The sequence below is a fragment of the Macaca fascicularis genome, chromosome 8 (assembly GCF_037993035.2).
Source record: "Macaca fascicularis isolate 582-1 chromosome 8, T2T-MFA8v1.1".
NCBI classification, from domain to species: Eukaryota; Metazoa; Chordata; class Mammalia; order Primates; family Cercopithecidae; genus Macaca; species Macaca fascicularis.
The window spans coordinates 94,040,665-94,067,622 of record NC_088382.1 but is presented as its reverse complement, the minus strand read 5'-3'; the positions used below and the strand labels follow the sequence as shown (position 1 = coordinate 94,067,622).

The 26,958-nt window shown below is 35.7% G+C and overlaps 1 protein-coding gene and 1 long non-coding RNA gene across 18 annotated transcripts in view; one reads left to right on the top strand and one right to left on the bottom strand.

Annotated features, from left to right (window-relative positions):
* Positions 1-16,551, bottom strand: part of RALYL (RALY RNA binding protein like) — a 736,337-nt gene extending 719,786 nt beyond the window's left edge. For 5 of the 17 annotated variants that reach the window (XM_045399165.3, XM_045399160.2, XM_065519416.1 and 2 more), the window contains exon 1: positions 14,888-16,121. Coding sequence is in view for 4 of the 17 variants with exons in the window: in XM_045399158.2 (XP_045255093.1) it covers positions 14,292-14,307 (16 nt within the window). In the remaining 13 variants the exon portion in view is untranslated. The other 12 variants (XM_065519409.1, XM_065519415.1, XM_065519412.1 and 9 more) reach the window with 4 other exon arrangements.
* Positions 16,190-24,313, top strand: LOC141407430 (uncharacterized). Its single transcript, XR_012416482.1, has 2 exons — positions 16,190-17,092; positions 24,087-24,313. It is a non-coding gene; the product is annotated as an uncharacterized lncRNA (long non-coding RNA).
* The last annotated feature ends 2,645 nt before the right edge of the window (positions 24,314-26,958 follow it).

Genomic DNA, 26,958 nt, shown 5'->3' with positions numbered 1-26,958 from the left:
AAGAAAATTAATGTATCAAAGAGATAGCTGCACTCCTATGTTTGTTACAGCACTGTTCACAACAGCCAAGATTTGGAAGCAACCGAAGTATCCATCAACAGATAAATGGAGTTGATAAAGAAAATGTACTATCTACTACACAATGGAGTGCTATTCAGTCATAAAAATGAATGAGTTCCTGTCATTTGCAATAACATGGATGGAACTGGAGGTCACTATGTTACACGAACACAGGCACAGAAAGATCAACATTGCATATTCTCACTTATTTGTGGGATCTAAACATGGAAACAATTGAACTCATGGAGATAGAGAGTGGAAGCATGATTACAAAAGGTTGGGAAGGGTGGCAGGGAGGTGGGGATGATTAATGGGTTCAAAAAATGGAAAGACTGAATAAGACCTAGTATTTGATAGCACAACAAGGTGACTATAATCAATAATAATTTAATTGTACACATTTAAAGAATACTAAAGAATATCACTGGATTGTTTGTAACATAAAGGATAAATGCTTGAGGGGATGGAGAAATCATTTTCCATTATGTGATTGTTATGCAATGCCTGCCTGTATCAAAACATCTCATGGACCTCATAAATATATATATACCTATCATGTACCCACAATATTAAACATTAATAAATAAAAATAAATTTCAATATTCAGAAATGAAGCAGTGAGGATAAAATTAAAATGTATATGAAAATTTTTTGAATGATAAAGCCCTCTACAAATGTAGGGTAACTCTGTTAAGATAAATTATCACTTCAGTAAACATACCCTCTTAGCAGTTACGTCCTTTCTCCTTCATGCTGGAGAAATTGTTTCCCTTTTCACATTTTTAGAGATAACTATCATGAATTGTAGTGAAAGATTCTCAAAAACCTTTTTTTTTTTTTTTTCAGGTTCTACCTACGTCCTATTAAAGAGTGTATACAGAGATACTGGAACTATCTAGAAAAGAGTTCAAGTGCAGTAAACCAACAGTGAGGAACTAATTCACTAATTAATTAATTCAAAAAGGTTTATTGAGTGCTTCCTATGTGCCAGGCACTGTCTAGGTACTGGAAAACATCAATAAGATAAACCATATTGTCATAAAGCTACCACCTAATGGGAGAAGAAGGCATCAAACAAGAAAGCAGACAAACAGAAAAGAGTGAAATAAAATTTCAGGTATTGATAAATAATCCAAAATAAGTTTCATACTTAGATAGTCTCATCTCCAGGAGCTCAATGGATAGAGATGAAGGGGAAGTAGAAAAAGAAAGCAATGGTTTGGAGGACAACACCTGATACATGCTAAATATTAAATAAATGTTGGTTGTTTTTGTGGTTGTTAATATCTTTATTATCACCTTTCATCTCAAAAATGTAAATAGGATATAAAAATAGAATGTTAGAAGTTGTAGGACTATCTTCTTTGTATAAAAATCAGGACCTAAAAATAGGTAAACATGTCTTTAACGCCATAGTAGAAAATGTGTGAGACTCAGAAGAAACTGGTCTTATAAGAAGAGAAGAATGTGGGGAAGAAAATGAGACTAAGTAGATTGTGGGGTTTCATAGTATACAAGCCTCTTGATTTTCCACATTTATGGACTTCAAAAATGCAGGAAACAGATAGCTAGATAAGGATTTTCTATTACATTTTCAAATAACTTCTGAAACTAAGTTGGTATTCAACTGGTGTTAAATCTCTTAGCAAATTTACATGTTAAGTATATCATTCTTTTTTTAAAATAGTGAGTGATTCTCTGCAAGGCCATGGATAGCTCTCATTAAATTAGGTGTTAGGTAAATACCACTAATATAGAAGCCTATCCTATGAAGATGTTATCAATTTCTGACAATTGCATTACTTTCTTACCTCCAGGGCCAAATAACAAATGAGAGACTGAAAAAGCAAATTTAGTAAAAGTGGCCATCTTGCTTCCGAAGAACAGTAAGTATCAAGATAAATTTAATATTTCCTAGTCAACGGGACCATATTTTGTGATAACTTTTTGGCAAAAATGAACTTCAATGGATTTCTATTTAGGCTTTAATAAAAAGTGAAAGCTGAAATTGAAATGATCAGAGAGTATTTTAAAAATCTATCTTGGATAATCTCTGTTAAGGAACAAATGCCAAAAAGAGTTTGAAAACATGACATAGCCCTGAAGCCTCTTTGAGCACTCTATATTTGCACTGTCCTATGTGATAGCCACTGGCCAATGAGCTCCTGAAATGTGGCTAGTTCTATGCTGTTAAGCATACAAGAGAAACTAGATATCAAATACTTAGCACAAAAAACAGAATATTTTAAAAGTAATTTTATATTGGTTACATGTTAAAATAATTTTTGATACATTGAGTTACATAAAATAATTATGAAAATTAATTTCAGCTGTTTCACTTTTTAACTTTTTAAATATGCTTTTTAGAAAATTTACAGTTACATATGTGGCCGGCTTGCATGACTTGCATTGTTTCTTTTGGACAGTGATCTAGAGAAAACTTGGGTCATGGCTACTGTTGACCTCCTTCCTTCTCTTCCATTTCCTTTCTCTCCTCTTCCACTCTTCCCTTTTTCTTCTTTTCCCCCCACTTAAGTTATACCAACGTCCAGGGGGAAGACTAGAATAGGGAAAAAGACCTAGCAATTCTGCAATAAAAAGATTGCATATATGATGAAATGGGTTCAAAATAAAACAAAATATTTTCATATTATTGGTTCACTAATCTACTTTAAATTATCAATAAAGCTATATCATTAGAGCCATTGTAAAAAATCTAAAAGCATAGGTATCTTCTAAATTCATTTTGTATATTTTATAGTACTTAACAGTTTCTAGTAAGTTTATTTGAAGTTTTGAGTAATCTCAATATATTCCAGGATAAACTTCATTCTCCCGAACAATAGACTATATATTAAAGCATAAAATAAGGATAAATACAAAGGTGCAAACTCATGTTAATTGTACCTCTACCCTGACCTTCTCTTATTTTCCTCAAAATTTCACCATTTACTTTCATCTTCCAGTTTTTTTTCCATACAGTTTGCTCTAAATCTTTTTGTTGCTATTGTTCCTCTCACTTGGCCCCCTTTACTTTTTCTTCTACACACCTCTTCTCTACACTGTCATACATTCCTGACTCTGGAATACAGTGGAACAAGAGTAATACCTAATCTCCAACCTGAGGACTCACCCAGTCACTAGAAAGGGGAGAAAGAAAATGTATGGCTAGTTTCTTCAAGTGCCTTAATAACCTAAATAACTACAATCAATCATCTTTACTTTTCTTAACACTCATAACTTTATGCATTGTCACTTTTCACATGCAGCGTTTCCTTTTCCAGAAAACTGTCTACTCATGAGGGTAAGACCAACGTTTTCTGATTTTTTAAAGTATTTTTTATTTGTTTGAGAAGGAGTCTCGCCCTGTCGCCAGGCTGGAGTGCAGCAGCGCAATCTCGGCTCACTGCAAGCTCCGCCTCCCAGGTTCAAGCGATTCTCCTTCCTCAGCCTCCCAAGTAGCCGGGACTACAGGCACATGCCACCACACCCAAGTACATTTTTGTAGTTTTAGTAGATTTGGGGTTTCACCATGTTGGCCCAAGACACAGTGACTTACATATAACAGATCCATGACAAATATTGTCTAAATATACAATTGTTGAAATTCTCACCCATTATGGCCACAGAAGAAACATTATGGAAGACTCCGAAAAGAGGGGCTAGAATCAGAATCAATTGCACTACAGTTTTAAATGTAAGCATTGTGTGTTTTTAACTTGCTGTGCATAGGAAGCTATTGTGAGGGCATTAATTATGTGAGCGTGTCTATTTTATTGGACAAGCGATGCTGACCTATTGATGTACCAATCAAGGTATCTCCTTTTTTCCATCTTTTGAACAAGACACAGTAGTCCACATTCAAGTTGTGAAGCCAAAAACTCCTGGGTTCAGATCTTTGCTCAGCCATTTAGTAGCACTAAGACATTTAACAAGTCCACTGTCTGATCCTCCCTTTTCTCTTAAATATTATTATCTATGATAATATACTCTCATAGTGTTGCAAAGATGAGGCTCTATCTGACTAAGCACTTCTCAGTCAGTCTGGTCCAGAATGTTGATTCACAAATAGAATGAGATCTCAGCAGAGCAGCAGCAACAGAATTAGCAGTTAATACAGCTATCTATCTGCTATCTGGACTTCTGATGTTAACAAAAATGTATTAACAAATACTCTGTAGCTTTCTTTTCAATCTGAATCACTCACTGTTATACTTGATTATAGGAGCCTATATTCATTTCCTCGGTTTTGATAAGAGAATTCCTTACAAAGGGTTGCATTGCTGTATACACTGCAGAATTTATTTCTGTACTAACTGAAAATTCTTTTCAAATGCAAGCAAGATACATACATACATTACATATCTATAGCTTTCTTCAAAATGTTCCAAATATAGGACTAAAGTCCTAGAAGTCACAAACGAAAAAAAAAAAAAAAAAAATCTGTTTTGGTCTTAGTTGATTGTAAAGCTCTAAAAATGTCATTGATACTTTTGACACATTTATAGTTTTCCTTTCCACCTTCTCACCTGTTGTCTTGTTACAGGTTTTTAAAATCACATTTTCAAAATTACACTTTTAATACTCAGCTTCACCTCACAATATCTTAACTTCTCAACATCAGCAGTGTCCTCCTTTCTTAGCCACATGCTTTACCATACTCTAAAATTTATTCACCATTTGAAGATGTTCCACTGTCAAACGCTGGAAATACAATATTCTTTTCTGACCAAACCCATCCATCCTTGCACTGCTCTCATTCTATTAAAATTAGTGAGCCTGCTATTCCTTTTCATCCCGCTCTTCAGGCTCTCAAATCTTACCAGTTCTTATTGTGTTCGTCTCGTGGAGCTGCCCTTGCTCTCTTTCTCAGTCCAGATTTATTTATGTCTTCATATTCACTACCTCTGGAAAGCTCATCACTTTGTTTTATACAAAGTGGATGCCTTGCTAGTCTAACCAAGTAATCCTCAGCTGTTTCCTTAACCCATTCAGATTAAAGGCTGTTAAGTGTTGCTGGAGAAGTGATGTAACTGTGTTGACTAAAGTGACAACAAATACTAATTTTGCCAAGTTTCTCATTATGGCTCTAGAATCTTTTCTATACTTCATGCTTATTCCCTACTACACTCTCCTACCTCCTATGTCCATACCAGTTAACCTCAACCTAGGACTTCATATACAATTATCTGAGAAGACTGACGTCACCATTAGATGGCAAACTCTTTGCAGTCAGCGTTGTTATCAGTTTTATTTACCACAGAATCCTCATCCTCCAGCACAATATTTACAAAGAAAACGCTCTGACAATATTTACAAAGAAAACGCAATATTTACAAAGAAAAAATATATGTTGAAGAAATAATGAGTTAGTTTAACTAATGAACTGATTCAATTCTCTTCCTCTTTTGAGATGTAACCAGCCTCTCCTTGTACTACCTTCTTAGAATATTCTGAAATTGACCCTGAAAAATTATTTTCCTTTCTATTATACCTCCACCTCTTCCTGCAAGAGGATTCTATCCTGAACAACATAAATATGCATTCACATTTTCCTTATTGTGGCTTTAAAAATAGACTTCCTTCAGTAATATCAGTTCCATGGGTAATATTTCATTCCCACAATTTAACATTAAACTTCATTTTGTTTCTATCTCATAACTTCAAGATACCAGATGACCTTAAACATGGGCAATTGGACTTCTACTTCCATTTAACCTCAATAAACATATTTTTTTCTCAATGGCAACTAATAGACTACTCAACTTTCTTTATGAAAAAAAATTCAAATAGATGGAATACTTGAAAGAATAATACAATAAAACCAGCATAAGCACTCCCTGATTTAAAGTTGGTTAACAAATGATTATTTATTTTACATACACACATACACAACCACACACACACACACAAACACACACTCCCTCCCTCACTCCTTTGATGACTCCTAAGAAATTCAGTTGCGGGCCAGGCACAGTGATTCACATCTGTAATCCCAGCACTTTGGGAGGCCGAGACAGGTGGTCACAAGGTCAGGAGTTCGAGACCAGCCTGGTCAACATGGTGAAACCCCATCTCACTAAAAATACAAAAAATAGCCGGGCGTGTTGGCACATGCCTGTAATCCTAGCTACTCAAGAGGCTGAGGCAGGGGAATTGTTTGAACCTGGTAGGCGGAGGTTGCAGTGAGCCAAAATCGTGCCACTGCACTCTAGCCTGGACAAAAGAGCAAGACTCTGTCTCAAAAAAAAAAGAAAGAAAGAAAGAAAGAAAATTCAGTTGCATGTATCACTGCATTTATCCCAAATAATTCAGCACTTATCTCCTAACACCATCTATTTTCTAGCCCATATGAAAAATGTCCCAATTCTACCAAAATTTGACTTTTTATAGACCATGTTTTAAAAAAGTGAAATAAAATAAAACTTCAAGCACTGCATTTGTTTGTCTTTAGTCTCTTTTAATCTGGAAAAGTCCCTCCACAGTGGCACTGACTTTTTACAAGTCTACGCCACAGGGCTGATATGTATCTTAAATGTAGAATACCTCACCTTATGCATTTGTCTCACTATTTCCTCATGGTTTAGTTTAACTGGTCCTTTCTCTGAATTTTTCTGTAAACTGGAAGTTACATCTAACCAGGTTTTATTAGATTCAGGTTAGACATTCTAGCAACAATATTTCACAAATGGCACTGTAGCCTTCATATGGCATCTCATCAGGAGGCTCATGGTGTCAGGTGGTGTATTGGTGATGTTGGGTTAAATCATTCAGTCACTTAAAATGACTTGCAGATGCAATTAATACTTGAGCACTGCGAGAATATGTTATTCACTGAAATAATTTTAATTGATGATTTTATCACTTGTTGATCATCTTTGACTGAATCACTTACTTCACTGAGAATTACAAACAGTAATTTTCTAATTCTCACATTTCTTACACTTAACTCACATTATTTTGTGAAAATCTGTCCCTCATCAACCAAGAAGGGTAGGCTAATCATTTAATTATTTCAATTTAATTATTAATTGTCATTTTTCTTTTTTATATTTTTTCTTTAGAGTATCATTACGCACTCATGGATTTTACTTTATTCACTGTTTACAATTTGTTATACTCACTCTTAAAATTCAAACTGATTTAATTGCACAACTGGAAGGCCCTTCAAGCTAGCACTTGTTTACAACGATACAGCCTTATTTGTCTTTGACCATTTCCTTACTTTCTGGCACAATGAGTTCTCCCAGGCTCATCTTGTGTTTTTTCTGCCCAGACTTAGAATCAGCCAGTTCTAGGTTAAGGAAGACTAAAGGGCTCTTATCCTCTTGAATGGGGAATGATATTAAGAAGCCATGTTTTGTGCACTAGATGTGTTCATTGCTTCCTGAAAGACATTGCTTTGAAGATTTTTCAGTAGACATAGCTAGTAAATATCTTTATTTTTAAAGCTTTATAGTGTATTTTATTATCTAAGAGGTTAGCCCTCTTTTTTCTTTCTCAGAATATTCTCTGCTATTTTTGCATATAATATACATTTTAAATCAATTTCACTAGTTCCAGTAAAACTTCCTACTGGTCTTCCTATTTAGATCATGTTATCACCATACACACACACATACACACACACCACACACACACACACACACACACACACACATACACACACACCACACACACACACACACACACACACACACACACATATACACACTACACACACACACACACTACACACACACATGCACATACACACTACACACACTACACACACATACACACATACTCACATACACACACACACTACACACACACTACACACACACATACACATACACACTACACACACACATACACACATACTCACATACACACACACACTGCACACACACATACACACATACATACACACACACACTACACACACTACACACACACACATACACATACACACTACACACACACTACACACACACACACATACTCACATACACACACACTACACACACACACACACATTACACACACCCACTACACACACAACTACACTACACACACACATACACACATACACACACACACTACACACACACATACACACATACACACACACACACTACACACACACATACACACATGACACAATCCTGGGAAAAACAGCCCTCTTTATGATGGCTGCCACATCATATTGAGGATCATCTATCACATTCATTTAGTTTCTTTTAAAAATTCATGGATTTTAATGGCAGATTACAAAGCTTTTATCTCAGGCCTTACCTTCTTTTAAGCCTATGCAGCATTAGCTCTGCTGAACAATATTTATACACACACACACACACACACCACACACACTTTTTCTGAGCTTCAGTGGCTATCATTCTAATTCTATTTTTCTGCCTTTTATCAGCCCCTTTAACATTCACTCAAAAAAAAAGAAGATGTTCCCAAATTTCTACCTGTGCAGGACTTATTCCCACCTAAAGAGTTTTAATGTAGATGATACTATCATATCTCCTTCTAGCCTTAAGTGTGCTTCCCAGTTCAATACCTGAATTTCCATTGCACATTGGTCATTTAATCCAGAAGTTAATGTCAGAACTTCAAATTACTATGTTCAAAATGGAATCATTTTCCCACCTCCAACCACAATCAGGCTCTCCTAGAGATATTACTTTCTCTTGTTTTGTTTTATACCACCTGTTTTCAAGATACCCAGATTCCAAAATTCAAAAGCAGCATTTAACCCTCCCTATACTTTGACCTCAAAATCCACTGATTTTATGAACTTGTGGACTTATGACCAAGTCGTTAAAATCCATCTCATCATGTTCATTCACACTGTTTCCACTATAGCTTATGTCTCCTATTCTACATTGAAAATATTCACTTCTTCAAGTTCTAAGGAAACTGATGAAACACTTTCTTGCACATCTGAAGAGGCAACTAAACACAGAATCCTCAAATAATATGTTACATTTAAATGTGTTTTATGTTACTAACTTAAAATGAGCTTGATAAATGTCACATCCAAATACGTGTAACAGTAAAATTGTGAGGTGGTATGATGTTGATGGTGCGATTTTGGTAGACAGACAAGACACCTATATTTATAGAACTCTGTGTTATGAAAGAATTAGCTGTTCAGCTTTCCTTGCACAAAAGACTAATTTTCCACATCATACTACAAAAGCTTCAAGGGTAGAGATTACATTTTGTACTCAGGAAGTCAATGTTGAATGTGTTTCCCAGGCTCTCTGCAAAGCAACTGAGGACAGAGAACCGTCTCTTCTGACCCAACCGCAGAGCGACAGTGGTAACTCACAAATGTGATGCTATGCATTGGCTCTCTTCAGAAAACCTGTCTTGGAGAGATGTGTGATGACATGGTCATAGGAAGGTCCTTTCAGGATCAGTTAACAGTATCTGTGTGGGGCAATTTTCTTTTGTTTCTGCTCAAAGCACTCACTAGTGGAAAGCACTCACTATTGAAAACTTGCCAAACTACAGACATTTTAAGGAATGTATCAAGAATAAATATATAACAGTTGTTTTACATTAGGAAAAACAAAACAAACAAAAAAATCCTCTCCACAAATGAAGCATCTCTGTGTAGAAGAAAAAACATGAGGTGTCAGTTAAGACTTCCTGTAGGTCAAATTTCCTTTTACCACTTATGGAGCTCTGAGCTCCAAGTCTCAGTTTCCTCCAACATATAAAATAATAATATTATCTAATCATGGAGGGGAAGTACAAATGGAATTGCATTAATTTGACACATCAATTTCTTTGCCTCTCATCTTGATTTAATGAAAACATAGCCATTCCTTACTCCCAGCTGTTAATAATTTCTGAAATGACTCAGAAATGTCTTGCTTCTCTTATTATTTAGCATATGGCTATCAAAATGTGCATAAACATTTTCTCTAAACACATGGATTATGTATGAATGCAATTAATTCCCACTCTGAAGTCTGGGGAAGAATTTGACCATATTATTCTATGCAAAAAGTATATTAGTGAGTTAAATGGAATTTTGCCAAATATATTTATGCCCAGAAAATTTCTAGTATTTTGTGATATAAGAGCACTGAGTGATGCATGTTATTGTATCTTTCAGAAGACCAGTGCAAGACTTCCACGTTCTACTCCACAACTTTCCTCTCCATTTAGATTTTTACGTGATCAAATAAATAACTCTTAGAGTCTTGACCCCAGCTGAGGAGTCTGCAAGGACAGTCCAGAAAATATAAATCCTAAATACTATAACTGAAGTCCTCCAACTACCACCTCTGTGGCTACAAATGGAGAGAAAAAGATATTAAACCAATCCCTCTTTATTTTCCAGGACTCAGTCCCCGAAAAATAGCAAGATAATTCAAAACTAACACACAAAAATAATTTTAAATGTACGGAAGAATTTAGAAAAACACAAAGTCAATTTTCCACAAGGTAAGTTTGATATTTAACATAAGTCTAACAAAAGAAAACAAAATTACCAATGTATGATGGAGAATCTAAAAGCAATGAGGATAAGCAAAACTACTAAAGTTGGCAACAGCTGTGTTATATCTACATAGTCTGCACATCAAAATTTAATTTAAGGAAGGGTGATGACAAGTATAATTATGTAAATTTGTTAACAGTGTAACTTGCTATTGATACATTCAGAAATCAGGTTTGCTTACATGTTATTGAATATTGTTTTCAAAATCATGATGTAGCAAAATAAACTTTTTATTGCCAATAAAATGAAAGTTTATATTGCCTGCCAATTACTGAACAGAAATTTATTAAATCAAAGAATCATACTGAATTATAGAAATAGGATCTTTACAAGCATTTGTACAAGTCACTGGAAGTAGACAGTAATAGTAATAAGAGAATAATAACAATAACTGCAGATCGATAAGGACCTTTTTAAACATGTTATTATTTACTTTCTGGAAGTCCATAAAAATTTGAAGAATAAAATTAATCATTACTTCAGGTTTTCATAGCAAAACACAGAATTGTCATAATGACAGTATGATAAAAGAAGAAATAATTATTTTTAAATCTCAGCTAATCATTATTTAAAAATAAAGATTTCATGTGTGATAAGACTATCTGTACAGCAAACCCCTGTGACATGCAGTTTAGCCATGTAACAAAACTGTACATGTACACCTTGAAACTAAAAGTTGGAAAGAAAAAATAAAAATAACTAAAATAAAAATTAAAGTTTCAAAAGTCAGAGAGAAAAATCAATTGTAATTGAAATATTTTTCTCAAATTTGTTCTTAATATTCAACCTTACATATCCACTTCACTTCTCTTCTACTTCTATAATGGAGCTTTTTGAAGACTTGAAATGTAGTTATATCAATGAATGCCCTACTTGGTTGCTTACACTATCACTAAACAGTAAACAAAATATGACCACACTTTTACTGGCGTAGAGTTGCAAAAATGCAACAGACATATACTTCTCACTGGAATTTCTATATACTTACTACTGGCTCTTAAAATAAGTAAATACGGCATTTAAGAAACAGCTATCCAAATATTTCACATTTCTTTTAACTAGGAAGAAAATGTTTAGCATATCAAATTATTTTTCTAATTAATAATTTTTATATTCTGAAGGCATCATTTGTTTGTATTATTATAGTAGCTCTTTCAGCCACTAGACTTTCATACAAATTAGAGAAAATAAACCAACTATCATTTTTAAGAAAGGTAACGCATCTATTATGGCTAAGGATGTGTCTTTATAATTGTATGTTTGGAACTTTTCCCCCTTGTATATACAACAACACAGTGTGACTATTTGATGCATGTTAAGAAAAAAATTAGGGTGCTACGTGATTGTTTATGTCCATGAAAAATACATATAAAAATAATTAATTGTTAATCTTCAATGATGAAAAGTTATTCATTTAAATATTATTCGACAGACCACACACTCAAGACAGAATTCCAACTAGAACTTTCTTTCTTTATATCGATTGAGAAAGACACTGTAAAATTAATTTAGTAATCCAAGATTTTAAACAATACCCACATTTTATTATCCCATAGAAAGTCCTAGAAAATTTAATAGGTTTTCATTTTGTGATTATTTCTTTGTCACAGTTGAGACAGTAAAATGTTTGAGGTCAGATAGTGATCCAATGCCAATTTAATTTGTGGGTCTTCTTTCTCTCGGTCCCTACCTTTACCCTGGAAACCCTCTCTCCTTACAGCATACAAACTTTTTTTCCCTCCTTCTCTCTCAGTAAGCAGTTGAAAAGATCTGCACAATTAAATTGATGTAAATCCCTGTGGGTTTCTTGGCGAATGAAAAAATGTATTTTTTCCACGAGAAGCCAGTAGGCGGTGCTAAATGTAGGATACTACCTTCAACAATTTTAAATCAAAAACTAAACAGGTGGCCAGTTTAAGAGTTGTAGAATTCCAAGTATGATTCACACAGGAAGAAATTTGAAAATTTTGAATGTAATAGGCACAAATGTAATACAAGTATACAATATAATCAAAAATGAATCTTAAATAAATGAAAACATAGATAACCAAAGGTTCTTAGAACGGTCTTAAGTTACAGAAATTAAAGCCCAACTACCTCTCTGTCCTCACATTAAAATCGTCTTTGGTCCCATTAATGGTTTCAATCTCATTGGGAAAGATCATACAATACAGCTAGTGTTTTGTCCAATCTTAAGACACAAACTACCTCTACCTTAGGGCAGCAACTGATACTCTTAATGAAAATGCAGGTTCGATCACTCAAGCTCTTTCTTGCTTGCTTGCTCTGTCTCTCTCTCTCTTAAAAGAACTAAACGACATACAACACATAAAACATACAAAAATATATTATACACACAAATTGTCTTGCTTTTTAATAAATAAGCACTTCTATGTACATACATTGTTATAATTTAAATGATTTTTAAAATCACAGAATGTTGCAAATGGCTTTTCAAATGTTTTATGTTAGCTATTTGAACCATATGTTAGCTGTTTGAACCATATATTTTAGTAATTAGCTCACTATACAAAATAAGAAAATCCTAATTTCAGGCTTAGTGCCATCATATTGGCTTCAAATCTTAGAACTATACACATCAAGATATCAAATATGGTGTCCACAGACAGTGACATAAACTATCTTCTTTATATAAACGCAAGAGGATTTCCTTCACAGGGAAAAGCTACTGTGAGAACAAAATACCTCACATACAATGAAATGTCCAAAGACTTTTGAGATACTTGCATGAGTTGTGAATAAAAAATATATATAGCTTTCCAGATATTACACTAACTTTTAATCTTCTACAGATAAATGGCCCTTTGCACTCCTTACTTTTTGACCACAAAGAGTAAAAAATAAGGCATAAAACTTTTCATTCCACAAACTGAGGTTACAGTGAAATATTTGCTTGAAAAAGCCAGTGTATGTTATAAACCCCTTTGTCATGGGCCCCTCTGTATGTTGGAGTCAGTTTTTATTTCTGTAGTTACCCAGAAGAAAACTTCATCCGAGAGGTAAAAAGTTGTTTCATTTGCCTTATGTTTATTTTACAGAATCCAAACTACATACACATGATAATTTAAAGCTAAGCTTTTCATTTAAGGGGGGGAAAGGTAAGAAAATCAAAGTATTTAAATAATGGTGACTCTCCAGATTTTAAGATGTATGCCTTTACGAAATTTATTTGGACAGAAAAATTTCCAGCAGATTCTGTCACAGTGTTAAATACAGAAAAGGCTTTTTATTGCGAACTGGTCCATCTCTGAAAAGTAATGCTAAATTATATTGAAAACATGTAACAGGATAATCATAAAATAGAATACATTCAACACTGAGTATTTCAATGCTACCAACACACGAAATCATCACCTCTATCACCAACCCCTCACTCCTGCCCTGTACACAGTTCTCAGGGGAAAACCTTTAGAGCCAGTATCAGGTGGTTAAAAAGAGGGAAAACTCTCCCTCTAATAAAATTTAAATAAGGGGCATTTTTATACCTTACAGCTGTAGGGTCATTACTGCAAACTAACAGCGTCGTCCTCAACATTAAACCCAAGTGACCATCTTATAAGAAACTATTTCCCCATTCCCTGGAAGACGACACCAGCAGGCACTTAAAACCAACGCAACACAACAGGCATAAAGAAAAGATCCAAAGACAGCACCACTAAGAAAGCAAAGCCCTTTGGAAAAGCAAAATAGGCTGGGAAAGACCTACTGCGTCGTTTACTCATTGCGAAGAGGAGGAGCAGGAGTTGAGCGTGCGGGGGCCGGTGCCATCCTCAAGGCTCTGGAAATGTCTCGAGCTCCGGCCCCCGTGGCCTGGAGCCAGTCCCTCCGGAAGATGCGGTCTCTGCCGCTTCTTCCCCCATCTCCCGGGTGCTCTGGGGGTCCCCTCTAGCCGGCCCGACGGCCCGCGCCACGTACACGGCCCTCGCCCCTCCTGCTGTGCAAGTGGCCCTCGGAGAACTTACAGGGCCCGCTGGCCACCTAGTGCCCGGCCGGCGCCGACCGCAGCGCAGACACCACCCGCCCAGCCGGGAGATGACCTGGGCGCAGCTCACGGTGGGGGGTGGGGGGAGGGGACTGTATTTTGTGCACATCTAGAAAACGATCCTGAAGCCGGGAACTGACTTTGGTTTTCCCTGGCTCCCGGCGCGGCTCTCCCCACCTCCGGCGCGGACACTGCCCGGAGATACGCGCGCGCAAACACAGACACACACACACACACACACACTCACACTCACACATTTCTTTGCTAGGACCAGTGTTGCCACTGCACACCCGGGAAACGCCTCCAAGGGGACCAAGTACCTGCTCTCTGCGAGCTGCTCAGCTGTTCACTTCATCCTCCGTTGACAAGGAAACCAAACCGCACTTCTTTTTTTTTTTTTTTTTTTTTTTTCCAGAAAAACCTTCCACTGCCATCATTTGAAAATTGATTTACGGGGAGGGAAGGGGGAGAAATAAGGGACAATATAGATATAGATATCAGGATATCTATCATAAAATTATCTCGGTTTTTTTAAAAAAGTCAAATGTGCAAAAGTCATAGTTAATTTAAAGGAGGAAAAAAGTATTTTGCTTAAAAATGATCCCAGTCACCAGCTGTAAGAAAAGTTTCATGTTATCAATGGGTATCAAAAACAGGAGGGAAAAAAACGAATTTGTTCTCACCGGCTTCCAAAAAGGGCACAAAAATATAAAATTAATGTCTTTGCTCAGTGGTTTGCACCAGTATTGCAAGACCACAAACTTGTAAACACTGCCGTAAAATCCCACCTATACAAAAATGTTATCAGAAAAAGAGTATGCAAAAAAAAGAGTTAGAAACATGCTTTTTATTTTTACAAAGGAAAAAAATAGGCACCATACTTCACATCGCTTTTTCCATAAAACCAGTTGCACATTTTGCTGGACTTGGGAGACGCTCCCAGCGGGCACGGTCGCCGCGGACTCCGAGACACAGCGCCTTGTCTACAGAACGATCGCATGCTAGAAAAACTTGGATTCAGGAAAAGGCTCAAAATCATGCTCCTCCAGCTTTCCCAAATATAAACAATAATCAAAGAAGTGGAAAAAAAGAAAAAAACAAAAACAAAAACAAAAAACAAAAAACAAAAAAAAAGGACAAAAAAAAGAATAGGACAAGAATGCCACTGAGAAGGTACTCACCGAGCGGGAGTAAAATGTTGTAATAAAAATGAGATTTAGTATAAAATACAGTATGGCGGTGGAAGAAGGAATGAAGCGCGTTTTTTTCCTCGCAGTCTCTGCCTCAGGCACTGACACGTGACTCGGAGCCAGGCTGACTTGCAGGCAGCGGGGAAGGACCCAGGCTGCGAGGGGGGAAGCCCACGGAGCCCAACTCTGGCTGGCGAGGCGGCGGCGGCGGCGGCGGCGGCGACGGGGAGCCTGGCGCCTGCGAGCGGCAGCACCAGTGGCGGCGGCAGCGGCAGCGGCAGCTCGCAGCAAGGCTGCCTCCGCTGTGAGCCCAGACGAGCAGGTGCCCCTCACGCTGAGGCTGAGCACACGCACACGCACACGCAAGACAGGCAGGGCGCCGGCGAGAGGGGGAGCCGAGCGGGGTTGGGCCCGAGGCGCGCAGCTGCCGCCGCCTCTGCCGCCGCTGCCGCGATTGATGCTGCTGCCTCTGTTGCTGCCGCCGCCGCCTCGGATTGGGAGCGTGTGCTATGGGGGGAGCTCAGAGGGTGCTGATCCAGAGCCTTGAGAGGAGGTGCACAACTTGCTGCTCACCTGAAAGTTGTTGCTTGCCACTTCCTTGTGTATTTCATCTATATTTCATCTCGAGGGGAGAGATCTCACCTGGGGAGAGATCCCATCCTCTTCTCTCTGGAAGTTTTACTATTCAAGCCCAGATTCACTCATTCGTTGTTTTTTTTTTTTCCCCCCTGATCTTCCATTTCCCATCCCTCCCAAGCTCCCTTTGCCTCTGCTGTTCCCTCCTCCCTAGATCTGCGTTTCCCCCTCCCGATTCTCAGGGAACCTGGCTCAGCGCGATGCTGGGGGCGTTGTCACAGGCAAAGCCACCGTCAATCTTTATTGCCAACTGAACGCACAGCCTCTCTTTCGCCGTCTTCAAGGGGGAATGCTTGCAGTTTGAAAGACACAACATAATCTCTTATTTAGGAAACCCCGTCCCGGGTTTCTTTCTGCGGGTTGCGGAGCGGTGGGTGGGGGCATGAGTGTCTTCAATTTATTCATTTGTGGACCAGGCATTGTTTGTTTTGTCTGTGTGTGCGCGCGTGCTTCTGAGCTGGTCTGGAAAGCTCTACGGGTCTATGCTCTATGACAGAGACTCCTGCTTGACTCTTGCTCAAGTTGTTGGTTGAGGCTGGAAGTCAAAGGAGAGGGGCAAGGGAAACAAGTGAGTCCATTGTGTGAGTGCTGGCCTGGAGGGAGCAAGCACTTGGCGGTCGAGAGGGGGAGACGTGTACCAGCAGTGAGGCGGTGGCGCACCCCGTGGGAACCCAGGTGGCTGAGCAGTGGATTCTGAAGGTGAGGGTGGGAGAGGAATTTCTTCACCCAGCATCTGGGTTAGGGCTCTGATCGATCGCCTGAACAAAGATGCCATCAGCCAATCGCTGGGTGCGTTGGGCTTCTATTACTGCCTGTTGAAGAATCAGCTTTGTGGACGCTGGAACGCATCTATTTTTCTTCATTTTTGTACAATACTCACCTCAGGACCATTTCCCTGTGCTGCTTTGAATCTAGGTTGTGTGGAATTAATTGGCATCTCTATGTTTGAGAATGAGCAGTTAACACAATTCTGCACTTCACAGATTCCTGCTTCCGATCTTTATCTCAAGGTTTCCAATGCTGACGTTTCAGATAAAATGCCTCCACCAGAGATGATCTAACCTCGACATTCTGAAAATTAAGTACACATCCTTCACACAGAGCTTCAGTAGCAAATATGGTTCTCAAACATTGTGCTTAGAAATTCATTGGCCAAATAAAGTTTTAATCTGCAATTTAAATAAACGAGGTTTAAAATAGCCATTAAAATATCATTAAATATTTATTTTGGTGAGTTGCCAACTGTACACCCACTTATTATACATACTTTCCAGGGAGGATTGTTGATTAGAAATACTGACTGAGAGAGATGAATACATCAAAGTGGATTTGATAACTTTGGAAGCCTTGAGTTGTACTCGGAAATCACAGGATTTTAAGCTGGTTAATACAGATCAAATATTGTGCTTTCACTGTAAAACATGTTGGACTTTTTTTTTTTTTAAGTAAGATCTCTTTACACGTGATCTTTTTCTTCCATAACTCCTGAATGAATTTTATCTAGGATTTAAAACTTGGTTTGTTAAATTTTCCACATTTTCTCTTCCATCTGAAAATATATCTGATCTAAACATTTAGGAAGAAAATATTTTAATGCATATATTTTTCCATCATTCATATCACAGTGGTATTCAAATGTGAAAAACTTCACTTTAAAAATGAGTTTTGAACCTTTCAACCAGGCTGGGCAATGTCTGGAATTTAAAGAGTTGTTCAAGAAGAACTTTGAAAAACAAGCTATTTAGAATTACACTGCAGTAATGGCTGTCAGCCAATCACAATGATTGTCAGTCTTTTATTATTCAATAAAATGACTCCCCTTTATGTTAAATGCAGCTCTGCTGAAGAAAAGCAAGACATCAATATCCTCCCTGCACTTTTCCCATTTACTTACATAATTAACAGTAGAGTACTCAAAATATTCCACTATCATTTATTTCCAGTGTGCCATTTTCATATTTTTGGGTTGTATCACTGCATTATAAAAAAGAGTAAACAAAGTCAGGTTGAGGCAACTGGTATTCAGAAAGTATAGCCACTCATTTAGTTTTTGTAACAGCTCCATGACATTGACATTATACTCATTTTAACTATTAGAAAAATAAAGTCAGAGATTTTGAGTAATTTATACGAGATTGTATTGTTAGTACATAGAAAAAACAGGATTGAACCAAAAGTATATCTGGTTTTACAGCTAGAATAAAAAAATTCAAAAAATACATCAAAGATACTGAATACTTTTCAATAATGTCATCAAAGCCAATTAACAAAGACATGATTTGCTCAAATTCAGGAGATCCGAAATAGATTTGTGAGAGTTAATTTAGTTCTATTACTGCCACAAATAACAATTGCAGTACACATATTTATATTCACTTTTTTGATTCTATAAAATACATGAAGAAAATGTACGAAATGCAGAGGTGAGGGGGTTAAATTTTTCTTAACAAAAAAATCTGTACAAAAGATGTGGCCATGTTATCATGGTTATGTCTTCAGGAGTTACCTATAGAGACTTTTTAAAACAAAGTTTTCATGTAAACTGTTCCTGTTGATGTCCATTCCAAACTAAGTCATGGTATAATTGAAAAAGTACACTAAATGTAAGATAAAACAAATGATGATAACTGAGGGAAAAAAATCTATTTTAAAATTTGTGCTATGTAACCTCAATGTTTGTTTCCACAAGAAAATAATGAAGATGTATGAACCACAACTATATATATATATAAAACATATAAATATATACTTAGAAATTAGGTTAGAATATCATGGTTTAAATGCATAGTTTTACATTCGGTACTCTCAAATCATTTTCTTTCATTTCGCCTGCTAATTTTTTTCATAACTTTATGACTTTTATGTTTGATCAATTTTTTTCCTTATTTGTCCTATCTCTGCCTATGAATATACTTCACTGGTACTTCTCTTTCAATGTCTGATTGCACTTTTTCAAATATTTTTGTTTGGAGAAACTACAAATACCAAGACATATGAAATAATGTGTACAAATAACCAAAGAAAATATATGAAAACAAATATTAACATTATAATATGTCATGAGTAAAATAAAGCAAGAAGCACTATCACAATTTCTGTGTAATTTAATTTTTAATATGTTTTAACTGTTTTTTACATATTTTTAACTTTTACTTTAAGTTCGGGGTAAAAGTGTAGGTTTGTTGCGTCGGTAAACTTGTGTCATGGGGGTTTGTTGTATAGGTTATTTCATCACCCAGGTATCAAGCCTAGTACCCATTACTTATTTCTCCTGATCCTCTCCCTCTTCCTACCCTCCACCGTCCAAAAGGCCCAAGTGTTTTATTTCACTCTTCACATTTTATATTAATGGATTCAAAAAATTCTGATAGGTAGACTAAAATATATAATACATTAAGCTTTACTATGATTTAGGTAAACTCATTTATTTCCGTATTAAATTAATAAAATGTCTATTCTCTAGAAAGTTAATGTAGAACAAATTAATGTCTACTAGTATTATTGTATAAATATGTTTATTTTGAATTAAATACATGGATTATAATTCTAGGATACAATAGCCTACAATAGTGACAGGGTGTGTACACAAGAAATCATTGAGGTGTTTCCTAATAAATATACGTGAGGCACAGAGAGAAAAAAGAACAAGACATGTTTAGGATTCTGCATCATTTGCTATTATTCACTGATTACTGATCTGATAATAATCCATTCTAAACAGAGTTTAAAATGTCACTTGATAAATTTAGCAGCTGTGAATTCATCCAAGATGCTTCTTCAGATTTTAGGATCTAAAGATATAAGTACTACTATTCTGGAGCCAAAAATAGGCACCTGAAAAGGTTCCACAGGTTAAAAATATTGTTAATTTAAAAATACATGGAGAAAGTAAGGATACAAAAGAGAGAAGGAAAGATAAAGGAAAATTGTATGACCAAGAACACTGCGGGCCTGGAAAATCTCCAAAATAATACTTGAGAAATGTATGACAAGTGCAAACACTGGACAGATTTGGGTCATACAGATGAGTCTTAAAAGACATATGGCAAAAGCACATTAGAAAAATATTGCAGACTTTCCAGTATGTTTTTGCCTAAAAACTTGAGGAAACAATGTTGCTGAGGTTAACAAAACTCTAAATCAGAAGAAGTAACATTTTTTTAAAAAGAGAGAGAAAAAAACAGAAAAAAATATCTTTATTTATGTCTAAAAATCAAGAGATTTGTTGATGTGAATGACCAGACTGATTTCACTGCAAAAGTAATTTTAAGTAGAAGAATCTTGAAGATGTACAGAGAAAACTGACATTTTACTGTCCACCCACAAGATTTTAAGGTATGAAGTTGTTTCTTTGTATACCATGATATAAAGTCATCCCTAGACATGGGGGACTGCTTCCTCAAGTACCAAAATCTTGTATGCTCAAGTTTTAAGATGATACAGTATTTGCATATAACTTATGCACTTCCTCATACTTTAAATCATCTCTAGATTACTCATAATACTTAGTGCAATGTAAATACTATGTGAATAGTTGTCATACTATATTGCTTTTAAATTTGTATTCTTTATTGTTTTATTGGGTTTTTTTCCCAAAATATTTTCAATTCATGGTTGATTAAATCTGTGAGGATTCAGAACCTACAGGTATGGAGAGCTGAAGTTATTATTCTGTTATATTTTCTCTTCGTTTACTTGTTTTTATTTTAAAAACCTTAGATTTAGAGATTATGTGGATTTTAAGTATCAATATTAATTTAATTAAACTCTGGAATTATTTTTTTGAGTTAAGGGTTATTCATTTGTTCTTTGTTTAAAGATTATAGCAATCAAAAGATGAACATATGTAATCAGTTGATTATTATCAAGTCTCGGTCTCCTGTCAATAAGACTTCTAATATCTGTGAAATTTAGTAAATTATGTACTTTTATCAGTAATAATCTTAAAAGTGGAAGATAAAATTTCCTTTTCTAGGAATGAAATTAAGAGTTTTTCAAAGGTAAGTATATTAAAATAATTTCATTATGACAAATCATGTGACAATATTCTCTGCAGCCTCTTATGAGAGAGCTGAACATTTAAATAATTAATATTTACTCATTTGCATCCTTTGTACTCACAAATGTGTGAATAGATATTTGGTAAAAAAAAAAAATAATAATTACAAGAAACAGTTGATTAAGTTGTGGTATGTACAGATCTGTACTCTTTTTGGTCTCATTGAAACCATAAATAGGTTGTTTTTATATAACTTTTCTGTTTTATATTCTTAATTTCCTCTGATACCCTCTGCTCTCTTCTTACTCTCTCTCATAACTCAGATCTCTTATATCTTCCTATACATATTCTGGGTATGTACGTAGGGTGAGATACTACAGAAACTTGTATGCTAACAAATGTGTAAATAGGCATTTGGTAAACATAATTATAGGAAATAGTGATTATGTACATGATATGTATATGTTTGTAATCCCCAAATTCCTTCTTTTTCCCCTGTGGATATTTCTCCCTCTTCAATGTAGTGGGGGTCAAACTTGTTAAGACCTGAGAAGATCACAGCCCTCAGCTGTTTGACTTCAGGGTAGTAAATTATTTGTTGTTTTATTCATTTCAAGCTCCAGAGAAAACAGGAGCAAAGATCAAATACAGGCTTTCCAAATAAAAATATAATGAACTACGAGTAAGCCACTGGACAAAATATGAATATTTCAAACAACAAACTTACAAATATGCCAACATTCCAGTTAAGCCTCACATCACAGAAAAGCAGTATATCAATCTTTACATATTATTTGTAAAGATTCTCAATATTTTAAATTCAGATTAAAATGTAAACTGATTCATAATTGATTCTACTTAATTATCCTTAAGTTTTCAAAAAAACTTAAAGTTTTTTTATTATAATAAAACAAAATTTCCTAAAGTTTTCAGAGAAATCAACATAGCCGGCATCTGGCATGAATTAGTTTCATCAACAAAATATTATTTCACCTGAGAACCTTTGGTCTCATTGGCTAATGAAGGAAACACATAAATTTACTAGGCAATATTAACTTTATTTTAGTACCAAAATCTCAAAAGAGTTTATTATTAGATACTTGTAATGATACTTTTGCCATAAAGAAAGACTTTCAAAGAAATATTTACATATTATCTTTATATAAAGATTGAGAAGCTAGTATTAAATCTCAACTTAGTAAAAGCATTTCTGCAGGATTCTGTTTTCTATCTATCCTGTAACTACACAGGGTTTGGTTTCTGAGAAGCTGGAGTAACAGACAGTTAAGGTGTCCCCTACATATTGATAAATATCAGATTTTCAAGCAATCCTTTCCCCAGTTCTGTATCACAGTCAAATCATGGTTGAATTATTTGACAGATGCTTGAAGTGCTGATAGAGTGCTGAATAGCAATTCATATGCTCAAGATACCAAGCGTTCAGGTAGTAGAAATGATATCACTTGTGAAAATTTAGGGTCTGATTTGTACGCGTCAATCAGGTGGAGAGCCAGGTCACTCCCTCAAAGTGGTGTGATGTAGGGTAGACATCAGTAACTGGGTACATTTTTTGCTTTGGAAGAAGCACTGGGTAATTTGGTTATGTGTTCTATGAAGACTCAGAATCCTGTCAAGAGGAAGAAGTAAGGTCCTAAACAGTTTTAAGGACAAATATTTCAATAAGAAGCCCAAATAAAAGGGCAGCTTTTTAAAAAGTTTTATTTTATTTTTAATTGATAAAGAATAGTTACACATGTTTATTGGGTGCAATGTGATGCTTTCATACATGAAAACATTGTGGAATGATCAAATCAGAAAAAATGGCTCTAATATTGAATAGAACTGTATCCTTAAGGATCCGACAGGATGTCAAGGTTAAAAGCATTCCTAGAAGTATCCAAATCCACATGCTTATCTTTTGAGATTACTTATCATTATCCTTGCAACGATGTAAGAATCCTGCCCCAAATAGCAATTCAACAAACATATGAAACATATTTATCCCAAGGCTAAATGGCTTTATAGTTGTTACCAGTTTGTTCCCCTTCTGAAATGCCAGGGAACAAAAATTTTCACGGTCCATGGCTACCATCATTTGGTTGCTTATTCATTTATTTCTCTGCTCATTCATGTGTTTTGTTTACTCATTAAAGTGAGCTTTTGTCCAGACATGCAACACCCCCTACACTACTTGCTCAATGCAGGGGAGACAAAAATACAGGACGCAAGTTGCTATGTCCAGCACGTGCCTCTAGATAAAGCAACCTCAATTGCAGCTGCGTGGCCTTTTCCAAGTCCTGCCTATGCTTTCCCCCTGACGTTTTTCACATAAGGAAGCTGTTTCCCTTATTCAAGTCCAGTCCTTTATACTTTTGTTACTCTCTTTTCTCCTTACACATGGGATCTTATCTTCTACATTATGGCTATAGCCAATCTAGAACTTGTAGGATAATTTGGAGTTTTGAAAGGGAGGAGAAAGTATAGAGAAATGAGATGAGGGAAGCTGTGAGAACAGACAACGAAGGAAAGAAGTATCTGTGAAAGATTCCAATGAAAATCTCTATTGCACAATTGGAAAATACTTATCTGGAGCTCAAGAGAGTGATCCAGATTAGGGCTAATAAATATGGATAAAATCAGTTAATATGGTAACAACCATATGTCATAGATACTATTATTATCCTCATTTTACAGATGAGCAAAGTGATATGCAAAGAGGTGATGCAATTTGTCCACAGTTACACACCATCTGCAGTGTGATTTGAAGCTCTTAACAAGCTCCCAAGAAACGCCAATATTTAAGATTGCAAAGGAACTGTCAAAATGCAATGGAAACTAGAAGAGTTTTGAGACGGCAAGAGTGGTCAAGAGAGTCAAATGTTGCTGAGAGTTCAAGAGAAAGAAGTGATTTTGTGCAGAAATAGATGATACAGAAGAAAAGCATTAGAAAGACTCTAAAAATATCTCATTGGTGAGAACTTTGCAATCAGAACACCCATACCGCAGAGAATGTTGTTACTGCTATCTGTCCTTAAGGGAAAAACATCACCGGTGTTACGGCAATGTCACTAGAGAGGTGTAAAGGTGAGAACTGAAATGACTTTGGGAAAAGGTTTTGGAAGATTGAGAAGAAAAAAAGAGAATACAATTCAATGTCACCTTTTTCCTGAGAGAATGAAGTTATCCTTGTTTTCTTTAACAAAAAAAATAAATAAATAAAGGAGGGGGTCGCAGGGAGTTGGGGGTGAATTGGTGTTGGAACTTGTCTTGGAAAAAGTTGTTAATTTAGTTTGGGGCATATTGTGCTAGAAGTGACAGGAAGAGATACAGATAGAATTACCTGGTTGGTAATAAGAAAAAGTGCTTCTTGTAGCTTAAATTTCTCAGTTGTCTCTTCAGAGTCTTGAGACTAATTGGCATAGATTTTGAGAGTTGAAGCTCTTTGAATGGATGAGATCTGCAAAGGTAATACCTGCAGAAATCACAGGGGCTAAAGTTTCAAGAATCCAGATTTAAAGAGGAAAGTGAGACAAGGGAGTAAATTGAAAAAGAGGTGTTAGAGAGTTTAAGTAGAGAGCATGTATATTTCACTACATTTTTTCTTCAAACTGTGATTATCCGATACAGTCTAAGCATGTTATTACCATATTTCCTTAATTATAAGAATTAAAATTGTACTTAACATGTTTTATTTGGATTATATTTTATAGCAGATATAGATATTTAATATAGAGATTTCTTTCCCATTCTTGATAAGATCTTACTAAATAGATGTTGTTTCTTTTATTTGATAGTTTCTTAGAATTTAAAAATGCATATTACCAGAACTCATAGACTTTCACTTATGATTTATACATATTTTATTACTGTAAAGGAGAGATTATTTGTTATCCTTCATGTTAACTCAGTTTATGTAGAGTGGGAGGAGGTAATATATTTAGAAATTTAAGATCCATTAGGAACCTGTTCAGAGCTCCAATAGTGGTGCCTACGCATGGATACTGAGGGCCAGAGGAGAAAGCTTCTTTTTCTAAAGCCCCAATTTCCTGCTCCACAAATATCTAGGAGCATTAAAAAAGATGACATGCAGATATCTGCTACATGTATTGTTAATACTGCCTACATGTATAATATGAACAAGTGATGAGGAGTAATAATTATAATGAAGCAGTTTTAAACAGGTTCAGGAAGAATTAGCCGTAAGGAAGATACTGCTGAGATGCTTATGAAGGCTATGGAGTTGTCCCTTGTGATGTGCTTTGTCAGGAAGAACTAATTATCTGTGGATGATAAGAGAAAATATGGGGAAAAACAGCAGCCATTTCCCATAGCGGGAGTATCCATTTAAAACCCAATAACTCCCTGAACCATGAGATAATTGAAACAGTACCAAAGCTGGCATGAATAACAAGGCATGTACTGTCTTTCCTGGAAGGTGGTGGGGGCTGACAATGAAAGTAAGTCCAAATGCACCTTAGAAAAATTAAATTTTATTTCAACTGATTGACATTATTCAATTAGAATAAGAAAGGAATTATATAATGCACCCACACTAAGGATTTCTAGCCAGAAAAATTAACTTAGTTTGGTGAAGTTGGCAGATGGCATAATCTGATATGTTCCTAATCTTTGTATTTTGCAGTTTTAACATGAAACAAACTTGAAAGATTTTTTTTTTTAGTATATCTTTGCTTACATATTCAGCAATTAAAATTAAAATTTAAGGGTCTCAATGAAATTTGTTTCAAATTAAAAGAAATGTTATTAACAGAACTTAAATATTCTAACAAAAAGAAAGTTATTATTTCTCCTGAATTCAGTTAATAGTAACAAAGAATGATATATAAATTTGTTTGCTGCCATTTCCCTCTCACACTATTCTGCCCCAACACCCAGCATCCCAATTTTCCAGGGCCAGGGTATCATCTAAAGAACTCATCAAAGACCGAATCTCTTCTATGGGTCTTTTCTTTTATGCTTAGACTGTGACTTTCATTATCCTGCTGCTAAAACTGCTGCCTCTGGTCAACAGAAAGGTATAAAAGTCAGAAGGCAAAGGAAGCCAGGAAAGTCACCATTTTAAAAAAATATTGTTTAATTATTAATTTTAGTGGGCACATTGTAGGTGAATATATTTCTGGGGTCCATGAGATGTTTTGATACAGGCATGCATTGCATAATGATCATGTCATGGAGAAAGGCATATTCATCCCCTTAAGCATTTGTCCTTTATGTTACAAACAGCCTAATTATATACTTTTAGTTATTTTTAAATGTACCATTAAATTATTATTGACTACAATCACCCTATTGTGCTATCAATAGTAGGTCTTATTCATTCTTTGTAACTATTTTTTGTACCCACTAACCATCCTCACCTCCTCCCAACACCCCCTACTCTTCCCAGCCTCCGGTAAAATAAGGATTTTGTTAGCAAAGAAGGGGAGAATAGGTATTGTTAATGCAACTAGCAGTGTTTGCCAGATATATTACTTTTATCAGATAAATTACTTATCTGATACTCAGAGAAGTAATAGAACAGGGATTCCATGTCTCTTAGAATATT